General features: G+C 43.0%; 1 protein-coding gene across 1 annotated transcript in view; it reads right to left on the bottom strand.

Annotated features, from left to right (window-relative positions):
* myo9aa (myosin IXAa) overlaps positions 1 to 15,882 on the bottom strand; it is an 89,926-nt gene that overhangs the window by 18,261 nt on the left and 55,783 nt on the right. Inside the window, 7 exon segments of the mRNA XM_034561195.1 lie at positions 3,491 to 3,566; positions 4,919 to 5,038; positions 6,107 to 6,302; positions 6,881 to 7,022; positions 8,499 to 8,620; positions 12,885 to 13,019; positions 13,149 to 13,265. Coding sequence (XP_034417086.1) covers positions 3,491 to 3,566; positions 4,919 to 5,038; positions 6,107 to 6,302; positions 6,881 to 7,022; positions 8,499 to 8,620; positions 12,885 to 13,019; positions 13,149 to 13,265 — 908 coding nt within the window.

Below are 15,882 nucleotides of genomic sequence, written 5' to 3'. Positions count from 1 at the left end.
TTTTTATTAGTGAAAAGCAATAAAAAGATTTAAACTGTTATTCGTGTCACATTTGAATAGCTGATGATGACACACAGTCAGTATACTATCGTCTTTCCCAGCGTACATAATTTAATTTCCACCGGAACAAATATAGATTTGGATAGTGTGTGAACTAACTTGGATACATTTAAAGTAACCGTTTCATCGCATTATGATGCACAACACACTTCTACCATACGGTGTAACTTTTGTATCATTTAAAATAGTCAACCAGTGACTTGTATTTTGTATCGTTTCCATGTGGCTCGCTCCCTTGAAAAGAGTGGAATTCACTTCACACACACACGATTTAAACCTCAGACCTCGAGGTGAAACCTCACCACCTGCCGAGAAGACAAACAAAAACACGAGCGGTCAGGTCACGGTTAAAAACCACCAACCGGTCCAAGCTACTTCAGCCCAGAGGAGCGGACGAGAGGACCAACGACCTCCTTGTACACACACACACACATCTCTGTGGCGGTCCATCAGTGACGCAGCTCTTCAGATCCATTGGAGCACTTAAGTTTTGTTTCCAGCTTTATAATTCATTTACAAGAATCTCTCCTGCTGAGAGTTAGCCACACACACCACACACACACACACACACACACACACACACACACACACACACACACACACACACACACACACACACACACACACACACACACACACACACACCACACACACACACACACACACACACACACACACACACACACACACACACACACACACACACACACACACACACACACACACACACACCACACACACACACACACACACACACACACACAGACACACACACACACACACACACACACACACACCTTTTCAAATGGATCGTGAAATTTAAAAGTCAATACAAATATACGGAACGGCGGATGAGAAGGTTGAGCCTTCTGTGCCGGGCTGAAAAGGGATTTTCCACCGCTGAAGTACATCAATATGCTTTTAGTGTGACTTCCTGTTCAGTTTTGGCATTATAATAAACTACAACCCTCTCTGTGTACATTGTGTTCAGCTCCTTGTGTGCATCAAAAGCCTAAATACATTTTTTTTTCCCCCCCCCAAGTGCCAATTTTATTTTATTTTATCCGTCTTTGAATGCCAATGTTGGTCCAGACTAAAATACCTCGACAACTATTGGGATGGATTGCCGTGACATTTTGTACATTCATGGTCACCGGAGGATGAATCCTCCCGACTTTGGTGATTACTTTGAGCGCCACCAAAAGGTCAAAATTGTCCTTCGTCAAATTCTTTGGTTTTAATATGACGACGACCTCCGATTGATTTGGTTTATTTTCAAAAGAATGTTGTTTTAATATGCGATGCATTTAGTTTAAAGATGTGTGTGTTTACATTTTCTAAGACAGCCGGGCACTTCTACAGGGTGTTCACAGGGTACGAACAAATCAAAGCACGAAAATACACACACATCCGTATGCATACGCACTGTTTATGAATGAGACCGATTGTGAGATTTGTCTTGTTTTTTTTATTCATTTATTTTGCAGGGACAATGCACACCAATCAACAGTTGGACTGTAAGTGAGCCAGAGTTAGCCAGAGAGGCTAATTTCCATCTGCTGTCCCTGGCCAGATGTTTTTAAGGCAGCCTAAAATAACAAAATCTCAAAATAAAAAAAAAAATCATGTCAGCGTTCAGCTCATAGAAAGCCACTGGAAACCAAAGTGAAAGTCCCGGGCACGCCTAAACACACTAAACACACTTTGATTTCAAAATGTTTTTTAAAAATAAAGAAATAAAAAGGTTTTCTTTTCTTTTTCTTGTTGAATTTGAAATACAATCGTGGACAGAAGCCGCGAATAGAAACCAGGTGTAATAAAATACACAACAGAGGTGTGACGGGCTTGTTCATTAGAGAGGCCGCGGAAGAGACCCGGAGGATGCTCCACTAACAGCCACCGCTCCACTTTCCGTGGAGTCCCACCGGAGTCGTACACGGTCACATGATTTGTACTACGAGCCTGCGATACGTTACAATATTATAAATAATAAAAAAGGCAGGCGATCCACACGAAGCTCCAGTGTTTTTCTGTAAATCAAGATCTTTGGATATATATATATATATATTTATTTCTGGGTTCATGATCTGTCTTGTTTAATGGCTCATTGAGAATGACCACATCAGAAAATAATGTTCGACGGCACGATGTGCACCAAAGCACGAGCCCTCGGTCAGCATCTGGCCCGCCACACAGAAGCCGAGAGAGACTCTCTCCCCAGTTGATCATCGATCTCAGTCGAACGGCGAGGGTACAACATGTTTCTCGAGACGGTTTATCTCCCATAAAGCACCGCTCTGCTCTGTGCAGCAGACAAGCAGCAGAACGTTTATCTGCCCCGTGCATAGCTGTGACTTTACATCACGCAGGAAGCAGCTGCACGGGGTTTGGTGCACGTCGAGGACGAGTGTGTAACGTATGAGAGAAAGAGACAGAGAGGGAGGGCAGGAGGTTGCTAAATCACATTAAGGCGGGGGGGGGGAGGGGGGGGGGGGGAGAGTGGAGAGCTCCTGTGTAACAAAAGCCGTCTTGTACGAGCAGCTCTGTGCCACCAGTCGCTGTCGTGGGCCACTAATCTCACAGTCTACAGCTAATTAGAGAGGTGTTGGACCGGGGTCTCAGTGGGGTGGGGTGGGGGTGGGGGGAGGGGGGGGGGGGGCAGCGCTCAGGATCACAGCACTCACCCTTTCCTTTCTTTTCTTTTCTTTCCTGTCTCAATGCCCAGAGGTGAATATCTTTGCATGATGATTACATATATATATATATATATATATATATATATATATATATATATATATATATATGTAATATAGTATATAATAATATATATATATATATTTACTATTTATTGTGTGTCAGAGCATCGGCCAGAACGGTATTAAGAGGCTTAGGCTCTGTTGACAAAGAGTGGTTCCAGAGCTCTTTGTCATATGCGGTGAAGACTCCGACATTTAACCACAACATCCCCAATTTAAGTCCAACGAGGACCTTTTGCTGCAGGTCGTTCCCCATTTCCCTCTTTTGATAATTACACTCAATTGTCATCGAGGGAGACATGTGTAGACGCTCCTGTGAGTCCAGCCCTGCCATATCTGTAGTATTGTTTTATTGAATGCAGTCGTAGGACCTGGCTTTGAATTGATTGATTTTGTGAACCTTTGCACAAAACTACCACCTCTAAAAAGTGCACAGCTCTTTCATTTTAATTCAATATATTGTATATATTTTACATTTTAAATGTCATTTTCTTCTTTTCAACTTTCATATTAATTCAGATGTACACATAGTTTAAATAACTTGTTTTCGTATAGTAATTATCTCTATTCTATATTTACGTTATCGCCTAAATAACTCTCCCGAATTGACCTGACAACCGAAAGGAATCTTTTCAAAAGAGAAACGCAGCGACCCTCAAAGCACAGACTCTTACCGGGGGGATTTCTCGTTGATGGTGTTGCTTCCATGAAGGTCTGACAGCGGCGTACGTGGACTCTTTCTGGTCACACCTGATCACAGACAAACAGGTTGGCATCGTGGGAAAGAACACAAAACCACACACACACACACACACTCTCACACACACACACACACACACACACAACCGACAAGACAAACACTCAAACCCTTCCCAAGCAAAGAAAAAAAACAAAACACCATGTGTTATTGCAGCGAGCGTTTTGTGCCTTTTTTTTTTTTTTTTAAATTGGAAATACAATCCACTGCAGATGATTTAATATCGGGGAAAAAAAGATCTGTGAAGTTAATAGTGAGTTTCTCTTGTTAGTGTCGAATTATGAAAGATGGAATTATTGGACTGGAGGTTTGCTTCAAACCTGGATTAGTCATTTAAAATACAGATATTTTAAAACACGTTTGTTCCAATAACCGTGTGGGTCGGACTAAAGAGAATTTGAAAAAGTAAAACTCAAAAGCAGGAAGGGATTAATTAAGGCTGCCGTGTGACATTGCTACGGTGTGACGAGCCTTCAGCTGCTGTGGAACCATTAAAATCATAGTGATGAGAAATCTACAGTGAGGGTTAGCCTACTCAACTTTCCTGAGAGCATTTAATCTTAAACTTAGCCGTATACCGTTGTCAGTTTCATCACTTTGTGCAACGTGTTCACTCTCTTCAGGAGCTGCACAAAACAAAAAGACACAAACACACATCCGAGTGTCATGAAATGTGGTGAAAGTGACCGTGTGAGTGCAAAGTCGGCCGTGTGTCCTCCACCAAAAGCGGCCTGTGGGCAAGTTAGTGCTCCCCCCCCCGCCCCCCCCTCCTCCAGTGTTTCTACCACCGTCACCAGCCTTTGTGGTATTAGTCAAGGGTGAAGTTGATTGATTTTAGACGTGTGCTGTGGCGGACAAGCAACTACACCCAATGCCTGCCCCCCCACCCACCACCCCCCCACCTCAAACAGACAGGACTGGACAAGAAAGTGGAGCTGCGTGACCAAACAGGAAGTGATGGGTCACCTAGGAGGTGGTTACTGCATTGTTTCTCCCCCCCAGACCCAAAATTAGCTGATGACCGTCATGCATTTCTCTGCTGGCCTTCCACGAGCACCGTGTGAGTGACAGAAAGGCCCAAGCACAAGAACAACATGCGAGACGAGACTAAGAACAAATGCATGCCGGTGCATAAGAAAGGAGGGAAGAGGGAGACGGAGGGAGCGGAGACCAACAAGCATCTCGTCTATCGATGGAAAATGAGAGTTTGTAAATCGTCATTTTGATCTCTTTTGGCTGCAGCGCAGTGCAGTAAAGTCGATGTTGGTCAGCCTCGTCCCTACGGTTTCCCTAAGTAATGGTCTAACAGGAAAGTAAGGAGTTATTGTTGTATTGGCAGCCTTACTGTACTTCTCCTCTTTGCATCTCTGCAGGATCTCTAAGCTTCTCTGATGCACAGGGTGCTGCAGAAAACTAAAACTATCCACACTTTTCAAAACTGCACAGGGAGCAGCGTCATCATGCCCTTGGAGAAGCAAAACAAAAAGAGAAACAAGAGAGAGAGAGAGAGAGAAAAAAAATACACAAGGACAGAGAAGGGAGGGGAAGAGAGAGAGAGAGAGAAATGACAGATTAGACAGCGAAGAAGAAAAGATCAAGAGATGCAGTCGTCTACTGGAGAGATACCTGTGCAAGACTTCAGGAGAGAAGATGATTGACATTCAAAACTGCAGTCGGTGGCAGCGGTAGGATGTTTGTCATTGTAGTTCTTCGAGAGGTTTTTAACGGATTCTAAACTCCTTGTCCTCTTAGACAATGACTATTAAAGTAATTGTTCTTTTAACTTAGCCCCATGATAAGGACAATTCTTTTTAAATCTTAAAAACCTTCAGTCAAAAAACACAGAAATGTTTAAGGAGACGTGTGACAGGTTGCCCTTTTGTTTGAGTTCAGTCGGAAAGGATTTCTCAAAGATATCTAAAAGGTTAAAGCAAAAGAAACGCGGCGTCTAATTTCACAACACAACATCTACATGTGTAGGAAGGGGTCGAGAGGGCGCAGAGTGCTGAGGAAAAACACATCCGGTGGTAAAACAAATCTACTGCACATCCAACGTCTCTCTATGGGCAAAAGAAGGCATTCGTAGAAAGCCAAAGATGAGAGAGACAAAGAGGAAGAGCTACGGTAACTACGGTAACTACGGTAACTAGATGGCGGCACTGTGCACACGTACTACAGCCACTACTGAAACACAACACACGGCAGAGGAAAAGGGCCAACTACGATGAACGAAGAGGACTAAACCGTTTATTTTTCCATCTTCATCCGACCTCTTCTTCGGCCTGCTGACAGCCAATAAACTGCATTAAACTATACTATTCTAATATAATCTGAATCACCTAAAGATTGTGCAGCTGCAACATGCTGTGAATTAATAATGTAGAACTTCAGAAGATGCCTTAATAGAATACAAGCTATATATTTGTTAATGACGTGTTTTTCTAAGCTCGGGGTATTATTTCCCGGGTATCATTAGTATCCATCTCCTCTGTCTCACTGCTATGATGTGCATGTTGATGGAGTTTCCGCTCACCAGTCTTCTTCTGCGTGTGTCTCTTCCCGGCCTCTCTGAAAGCCACCAGGGCCCTGAAGTAGGCTCGGAGTACCGCCCAGCGGAAAGTGGCCGACGGGTCGATGCCCATCAGCCCGCAGATGAAGGCGTTCTTGCTGCTCTTCAATAACGCTACGATGTCCGGACGCATGTGGTCCGTGTTCTTCTCCCTGAAGTCCTGTGAGTGACAGACATTTAAAAAAAAATATAATAATGTTAGTGGATGGTATTGATTGTGGATTTTATTGGGTCCCACGTTGCTAAACCTCGCGGGGTTCAGAGATGTCCAAATAAAACATTCGTACGATGATGAAAGAAGGTCTTAAAAAGCAGCTGATCTTAATGCAACGAGATCAAATCAACAACAACACAGTCAGTATCAAGAAATGGTTCAAATCACTCTGTGTAATACAAACAAAATTAATTAAAAGAGTGTGCCGAACCTGCACAAACAATACAGTTTACAGCTACATTTACGTACACAACCATCCGTATTGTCATACAGTCTGATTTAAATAAATGTGTATTCTTTTCTTTAGAGTCTTAGCACTCTAAGTGTAATGTGTGCCTGTCCACAGAAGCCCTTTGTGTAACTAAAAACAATCAAACTGGCATGTAATCCTGTGATGATGTTGGGGTTAGGCTTCCACCCCACTAAAAGAAAGTACACAAACACAGCTGAGATTAGATGGACCTCCCTTTTCCATCTAATCAGAGACTCGGTGTGGAAGTCGGGGGGGGGGGGATTACACTGACCTTGACCCCGTACTTGACCTTGCCGGCATAGTGTCGGATGATGAAGGCGGGCTCCATGACAGCGGGGAACTCGATGTAGCTGTTCCCCTCGTGCTGCCGCTTGAATTTATCCAACAAAGTCTGGTTGGTGGCTTGAGGGAAACTGAAAAAAAAACCAAAAAAAAACAGAGGAGTTTGATTTGGTTTTTTTTACATTTGTTTTGAATATGAAAACGCATCAAGAAAGGAAATCGATGTCAGGAGTGCCGCATCATCCACATAAAAGCATCATGAATTAAAGACATTACGCCCCCCCCCTCCCAGTCACAACAACAGTCTCTACCACAGTGCTGAATGCGGACCGCTTGGAAAACGCGGCAAGTTATCTGATCTGTAACCAGTTTTGACATTTCATCCTCTTACGCCACAGGTTGGGGGATTATCACTTCTGGCTGATCTCGGCTCAGACTTCAACCTTCCAGTCCTTTTAATATCGAGAGCCAGCGATTCTGGAGAGAATCGGCAGCTTAAATGAGACACCGATGGCTTTTGGAACAGGGTGAAACCTGAACCGTGAAAAGACTGCACGGCCAAGGACTCGCTGCTCTGCAGCTTTTCAGAGTGGGAGGAATTTGATTCAGTGTCCAAATGGAGAAATAAAAAAGGAGGAAATACTCTCAGTAAAAAAATAGTCACGTTACAGTCAACCTGAAAACCATCAAATGTATTCTGCACTTCATCTTACACTGTGGTCATTTGGATACATCAGCAGAAATACACGAACACACACACACACAATGAAAATGCGCTTGTTATTGTTTTAAATGTGACAATATTCCGATTATGTGCAGAACCGTTATTCTACCCACTTAATATTCTCATTAGTTGCGTCTCTAGAGTGAGCAGTAGGTCCAGCTGATTTGTCACTTTTGGCTTTTTTGTTATTGTAATTGATAAAAACAAACAAATGTTTTATTAAATAAAGCTTTAAAGAAAGTCGCTGAGATACATTTGAAGCTCTGAGTCTTCCCCCTCGAGGTCGCGTGTGTGCATCACTCCCTACGACCTCCAAGAAGCACACAGTTGTATCTGCTTAAGCTTCTGATGGAGACTAAAGCCGTTGTTATTTTAGCCACTAGGGGGCATAAGAAGTGGGGAACAAGCTGACAGACACATGTCTGGCATAATGCCAACTAATGAGGTGAATAAAAGAAGGAAAAAAAACCTGTCAACTCATATTTCCAGCAAACATGAAGCACTTGAAGTGGCGTTTCCGACCTCCTGAGGCGTGGAAGTCAGATATTCATTCTCCCTTTCTCTCTCTCTTGGCCTCTAGTTTGTCTGCCACGTGGTGCCATAATACCAAAATATTCAGAATAAGAAACGATGTATTGCACGTACAAGCAAGTTGACGAGGTGTTTCGGTGCGTGACAATAAACACGGGTGCAATAGTGTAAGACATGATTTAAAAAAAATGTAAATAAGAAAAAGTAGGATAAAGGAGCTGAAAGATGCTTAAAAAGCTCTGCAGGTCAGAAGAGTCGGGGGACGACAAGTTGGGTTCTTCACGACAATAAAACCTTTTTACAAATAGTGATTTTATTATGTTTTAATATAAACATATTTCTTGCAACTCACTTGCACTCTTCGTCCAGGAGGTGGAACAGAGCTGTGGGCTTCTTGCTGATCAGGTTGAGGCAGCCGGTGTTGTCGATGTAGTCGATGTTGTGCCAGCTGATGCCTTCTGCCCTGTATTCCTCCTGCAGGGACACACACACAAATACAAACAGGGACCTCAGTGCATTGTACTTTAATTATTCTTTTGCTTCGGTTGCATGTCCGCAGCTCCTGCTGGATAGAAAAAAAAAAAAATCAACATTTGGGGGCCTATTTCATCACATAAAATATATACAAAAATATATTGTTTAATTAAGGTGTGCGGTACATGTTGTGACGATCCTCCCACTCTGCTGGCTGTGTTCCTGCTCTACGATGGGTTCCTGGTGGGCGGAGCTAGGACATCCACCTGCTGATTGGAGCCTCCAAGAAGGCATTAAAGACTTCTCTCACGGCAACGCCTGCTGCACCGGCCTCATTCTGGGTTCACCAATGGAGGCTGTGGAGCTTTGATTTAAACTATTGTTGGATCAAAGATCGGTGTGTGGCCTCGCTTTTTTGTTGCCAGGTGGTAACAATGTGGCAATGTGTACATACAATATTATTATCAATGTGTCATAAAAAAAAAAAATTAAAAAAAGATTCTTTTAGGGCCGGTCTGATTTTTTCAATCAAAGCAACACAACGTTGTTGTTTTTATGCCTGCTTTCATGTCATGTCGCCAGCCAATAAAACCCTCCTCAGATCTTTCCCTGGCATCTCGCTGGTTTAATAATGAGAGAAGCATTCGGAGCATTTATCATTTATTCTTCCGCACGCATGTTATTTTCCCGTGTTCCCTGGGAAAGAGATTTAACCAATAAGGGCCGTGATCCAGGGGAAGGTTTAATAAAAAATAAAAAAAATCTCTCATCTCTTTTTTTTTCTTGCTACCGTGGAAACCGAAGGCTGTTAATTTTCTGTTGCTTACTCCAACATCTGAAGACAATAACGCTGAGAGAAAAAGAAGAACGGGAGATGATCTTTTCCCTTCAGTATTTGGTGAAATAAAACCAAATGGGGAAATAGTCTGTATGACCTCTGCAGCTTTAAACTGCTTTCTGTTGTTCAGTGTCACCCGTTGACCTTTATTTTAAATGTCTGGCTGCAAACTAAATTTCCTCCTGGGTAACAAAAGAAAGTAAAAGCTGAAGAACAGGTCCGTCTTTTCATAACATCACAATATCAACCTGAGTAACTTCGTAATGACCGGTTTTCACTCTTGTGTCTTTTCAGGACAGTCGAGACACACACACACAGGAAACTATAAAAGCACCACCTGTGCAATATAATCCAATACAACAGCTCTGGAATAAACGTTTGTGAGCCTTATAACATTCAATTTGTGTGTCAGACGGGTGCTGACTCAAGCTTTTGGGGTAATCACTACGCTGTGGTTTGTGGGGGTGTTGTTTTGGATCGCTTTATATTACACAGGATACTGTATCCGCCCCCTCGACATGCCTTTAAGTCATCTAACAACCGCTGTGATTCACTCTTGTTTCGACTCAACAACAGCAAGTACCCACAATGAGCCGAATCAGCATCTGCACGACGGCTCTGAAGGTCGTCTTCGTATTTTGTTTACGGTTCGTGCGAATAGTGCGTTATCAATTTATCCCTATAAATCACATTGTTGACGATGAGCCATTAAACTGAAGTTAAACTCGTGATTATACTGTATAATTATAGTCTAAATATTATCATACTAACATTCTCTTCTCCCAGTTAATGTCTTTTCAACAATGTGATTACTGGCGGAGAGGTCGTTTGAAAAAGTTGGAAAATAGACCAAAATAAGAAAATAAGTACTATTCCCCCTTAAAGTGACCATCGCCGGGGCCCACAAGCAAACGAGTCAGCCCCCTGGCTGCTTCCAACATAGTGGCTTACTGGTCCACGGATGAATGGAAATGTACGCATGTAACTGTAGACGAGGGTGTGAAGCTGGAAATATGAAGCTCGGCAGCTCTCGGTCCACTTATCCTGGTTGAATCGTTTTCAGAGGCTTTCGGGATGCCTCAGTGGTGCACATCGATTTTTCCACACACACACACAACTAATGCTTTAAAAAGTACAGAATGTAGGCCAAAAGGAATTCATAAGCGCTCCAGTTTCCTCTCATCAAGTCTTCAGTGCAGTTTAAATGTTAAATGTTTTAATATCAATCCGTCACGTTAATTCTGTTTACAGATTCGAGAGATTTTAGCAAAAAGGTGGATTTTATTCTCTCACTTGCATGATTAAAAATCCAGGATGTCTGATAGAAAATGTGAACGTCGGGGGCAGTTTGATTCATGGAAAACATCAGAAATCAATAGTTCACATGCAGAGTTACTGGGTGTTTTTGTGGGCGTCAGTGTATTGAAAATTAGGGATGTGGGTGGACATGAACTGGAATCGGTGCACACACACACACACACACACACACACACACACACACACACACACACACACACACACACACACACACACACACACACACACACACACACACACACACACACACACACACACACACACACACACACACACACACACACACACACACACACACACACACACACACACACACACACACACACACACACACACACACACACACACACACACACACACACACACACACACACACACACACACACACACACACACACACACACTACGTACAAGCAGACGCACTCAAAGTACAGTAACGTTGGAACTGATCCAGTAGAAGTAAAAGGACCGACACACCTCTGGTGCTTTGTTCATTTTCCTGGTGAAAAATATACAAACTTTATGACACTACTACCACACTACACCCAAATAACTGTTCGTATGGCTCCCACTGCCTCTCTCTTTGGATTAGATTAGATGTACTTTATTCATCCCCAAGGGGAAATGTCTTTGTTGTAGCAGCAAGCATGTTTACAATTCTTACAATACAATAACATGTAATTACATAGCAGGGCATATTTACACCCTGTCCTGTGCACAGGCACACACACCCTGATTGGCTCTAATAGTGATGTGCGGCCACTGTTTTGCATTTAAAGAAAAGAACACTGTGGCTAAACTGTTTGGCTCAAAGCTGGATGCATATTAACTTGAGTTAGTGCGGCGACTATTAGCACAGGAAGTACGTTGGGATTCTAATAAATATCAACAAATACTGGCAGCTGAAGGCTCAGAGTCAGTGAAAAGAATAGGACTCTCCCCGACCAAAGAAATGCTGAGTCAGCTAACATCCGTATAGGATTTTGTCGACCAATTGATTTGTACATTTAATTGACAGATCTGTAAAAGTAGTTTCTCTACAAAGATTTTTTTTTGTGTTTAGTAGAATTTCTTGGAATTAAGTTGCGTGAAAAAAAAAAAAAAAAAAGCATAAAAAAATAGCTAATTTACCAAAGTGACTTCAACTAAAACAACCGGGGCCACCCGAGAAAACGAGGTGCGATAACACGAGATTGAGATCATAAACACAACTTCGAAAATCAACCACAAACTACTTACAGATACTGAAGATGAAAGTTCAAGCTTTAAGTTTGCTAGTTAGAATAAATGTTTAGGGGCCTGAGTGACTTTTTATGTATGAACAACATTGGATTAAGTGAGCATAAATGTCAAGTGCACATCTTTTGCATTAAAACACGCGAGCTTGACAACTTGTTTGGAAGCTTTTGAAACTAAGTTTTTTTTTAAAGCTTTGAATCATTACTTGCAAAAAAAACCTTCAGATCTCTGAAAGAACAAACCGTCTAACGAGGCGAATCTGACAAGTCCGTAATGTAGAGCCCAATAATTCTGCATTCGTCTTTGAAGCCTCTTGTCGCGACGTAAATCTGCAGTCCATATCTTTACATATTTATGACATGAGGGCAAGACAGGATTGCCTTTGTACCATTAACGGAAAAGACTCGAGGTCCTTCATGTCAGACGTGTCAGGGCAGGTTCGGCTGATTCAGTCAATCATCTCAAGGCGAACACGATGTTTAACTTATACGCAAATCTTACAGACCATAACTTTAAAAAAAAGCCTTTTGAAGTGAATCGGCTCACTTAAGGGAACAGACATCTTTAGTCGTGGAGGGGCCGGGCGGGGGGGGGGGTTACAGGGAGGGAGAGTGGAGTCATACGACTGTCAGCAACCCTGTTGCGTAATTGCATGAAGAATTCCTCCATTGTTCCAGCGTCATTGTCGTGTAAGTGGACCGTACGGTGTGATAAGCATGAGGGTTTCCCTCGGAAATGGTCACCGCCAAAGAACTTGGGCTGACCTTCATTATCTTAAAACAACAGCAGCAGCAGCAGCTCAGCGGTTCAGCAGTCGAATCCCGAAATAAAAGGAATCGAGAAGGACGGATATTTAAAGAGATGTCTTACTTGTTCAAGCTTGAAGATGTGCTGGTTGAAGTAGTGCTGGAGACGCTCGTTGGCAAAGTTGATGCAGAACTGCTCGAAGCTGTTGTTCTCGTAATCCTCGAACCCAAAAATGTCGAGCACGCCGATGGACAAGATCTGGAGGCGGGCGAACAAAAAGAAATGTGGTATTTAATAATCATTTCAGTTGAGTTAAGGTTCATTATGTAACACTTAAAAATCAGTTTAAGTGACAGTTATGATTCCGAGATGTTTGGGTCCTCCCACCTTGGTGGTCTCCTCCAGGTCCTTGATGTTGAGCAGGGCGTGGTTGATCCTGAAGACGATCCAGTCAAACAGAGCGCTGTACAGGGACTTCGCCATGGAGTCGCGCACCGTGCCGGCCTGCACATTAAAACACAGACGGCGCATCTTTAAAATGAGACTCCCGATGGTAATATCTCAGCTGACAACATTTGATAAAAAGGGGGAAACACCAGCAAAAATCAAGAATTTAAATATTGTATTTCCGTGTATAAGGAAGTGAAATCAATACTTGTGAACATGAGCTACTCAATCGAGGAGCCAGAAACCAGAGGAGCAGCTGTGCCTCAAACTTCTGACGTCATCAAATTTAATTCTGGAGCTACTCCATAGGCAATGACTTTTATTTTTTTATACCCAAATGAGCTTTATTCAAGTGTACAGAAAATGTATTCATATACTCAGAACCACCTTATCAGTGTCTTCCATCCCAAGACACTGAAAACAGGGGAAACTCCTAGTCTAGTCTGGCCCAGCCCACAAGTTTAAAAAAGTAGGACCTCTAAAGCTCACTGACTGGTTATCATTCATAACATACACAAACTGAAGAGTAAAAAGCAGTTATTTGTCTCAGTTAAGAAATAGTGCAACCATAAAGTGGCTAATGGTCGTTACGTTGTTTTCTGCATGGATCAAAGAAGAATATGCAACATCTTAATTAGTACAGTTAGCTTTATGGCTGTTTGAGGGTCATTTTCTTTGCAGAGAGCCAAGCTTTTCGTTTTCTGTCGCTTCAAATTCACCGCACACACACGAAAGTTGCATCGATCTAGTTATCGAACTGTCAGCAAGAAAGCGTTATTCCCCCAAATGACCACGTTTATTAGTGCAGAGCCAGAGGTTTGACACCAATACCGAGTCACCTGCTCACACTCAACGCATCTGTATTACGCATCAGAGCTCGGCCTTGTTACACAGCATTTAAAAAGTCAAAGATGTGCAGGCGGTTGTATTTCTCCTTTATGACCAACCATTTATAGTTAGAGTGTAAATCACATCCGCACTGAACCGTCAGCCGCCGCTGCACTCGGCGCTCTCACTGCACAAACGTAGGATGGTTTGATGAACAGGAGAAACCGGACGACCCCACAACCCGAACGCGTCTCCGGTGTTCACATTCGCTCTTGAAACTTTGGCCCAGGAGTGCGCAGACGGGCTGGCAGACGGCGCCGCATCACAGCCGGACGTCGCCGTGCCGTCACTAACGTCATTACCACCGAAACCCATCTAGTGTCTGTGTGTGTGTGTGTGTGTGTGAGAGAGACCTTCAATAGGCTAAACATAGACTGTGTACACCAACGGCTCGGCTGCTGGGACGACCGGCATGATAGTCGGATGACAAACGTTAAATATTCGGAAGAAGATATAGAAATAAGAGCGCTGGATCATTGTCGTGTTTTTTTTTAATAAGCAGGGCAAAAGATTCCTCGTCAAATTATTGGGGGGAATAAAACGCTCTAATTCCCGTATCCGTTGGAAATGTTTGACCCTTCTCCAGCGGAGGTGAGCAAACAAACCATGAAGTGGCGACTCAAAGCTGAAATCCCTTTCGTTCTAAATTATTAACAGGGATATTTTTAGCCAACCTCAAACCAAATATGCTTTTCCACAAGTCGGGACAGATTTTTTTATTTTTTTATAACCGCATATGACCCCATGAGCTCTTTATTATTTAGAGGAAGTTGGACTAAAAGACGGAAACAGCCTCGTAACTCATTGTAGGGCGCTCAGATTTCTTTGAGGTTGTTCGGCTGTATGACTTCAGTTAACAGGCAATGAGATTGTTGTGACTGTCAGAACAATATTTACAGTGAGACCACCCGGCGAGCCACCAAAACAATCACAGTTTGTTCATTTGAAATTCCTCCTAAATATCCAAAACAGGTCATAATGAAGTTGCACGTGGAACACGGCGATATCTTTTGGGAGAGTTTGTGGTCAAACACTGATGAAACCTGGGGAACTAGTGTGAGTGAGTTTGATATAGAGATATATATATATATATATATATAGTCTCTGTGTGTGTCCGTGTGTGTGTGTGTGTGTGTGTGTGTGTGTGTGTGTGTGTGTGTAAAAACGTCTCCGTTCAACCTGACTGGCGTGTCCCAGTGTGTATCCACGTTGTTGCCTCTCCTCTCTCAGACGGCTCTCATCATGCGGACCGTGACGCGTGTTTGTTTTCAAAGAAATACCTTCCCCTGTCTCTCTAAACACACTGAAGGACTATGTGTGTGTGTGTGTGTGTGTGTTTGTAAGTGTGTGTGTGTTTGTGTGTTTGCTGGAGAGCTTTGAGGGAGCAGGAGGAGATCCGGTCTGCTGTCCTGTAAACACGGCCGGGTCAGACCGAAAGGAGGCGAGGCTGCAGCGCCGTTATCGAGTCGGCCAAATGCCTTCAGTCGCTTTACTGAGTGGGATGCTTTATTTAAATTATTATTATTATTATTATTATTTTTTTAAAAGAAGCTCAGTCAGTACTGATGAATCTTCAGGTCCAATTCAACGCTACAGTATACAAGATGTACCACGCTCATCAGAGTATACCGTTAACGGTTTTATACTGACAGGAAGTGATGCAATACTTACTAACCACGTCTCCTTCTACTAAAGAGATCACCTGGGAAGTCTCTCCTTGTCTGGGACATTTAAATGTTTTCTGTATCCCACATGTCACATGGCTCGATATGCGCCCCGGTGTTCA

This window comes from Cyclopterus lumpus, chromosome 3 (genome assembly GCF_009769545.1).
Source record: "Cyclopterus lumpus isolate fCycLum1 chromosome 3, fCycLum1.pri, whole genome shotgun sequence".
NCBI classification, from domain to species: domain Eukaryota; kingdom Metazoa; phylum Chordata; class Actinopteri; order Perciformes; family Cyclopteridae; genus Cyclopterus; species Cyclopterus lumpus.
This window is presented reverse-complemented; position numbering and strand designations above follow the sequence as displayed.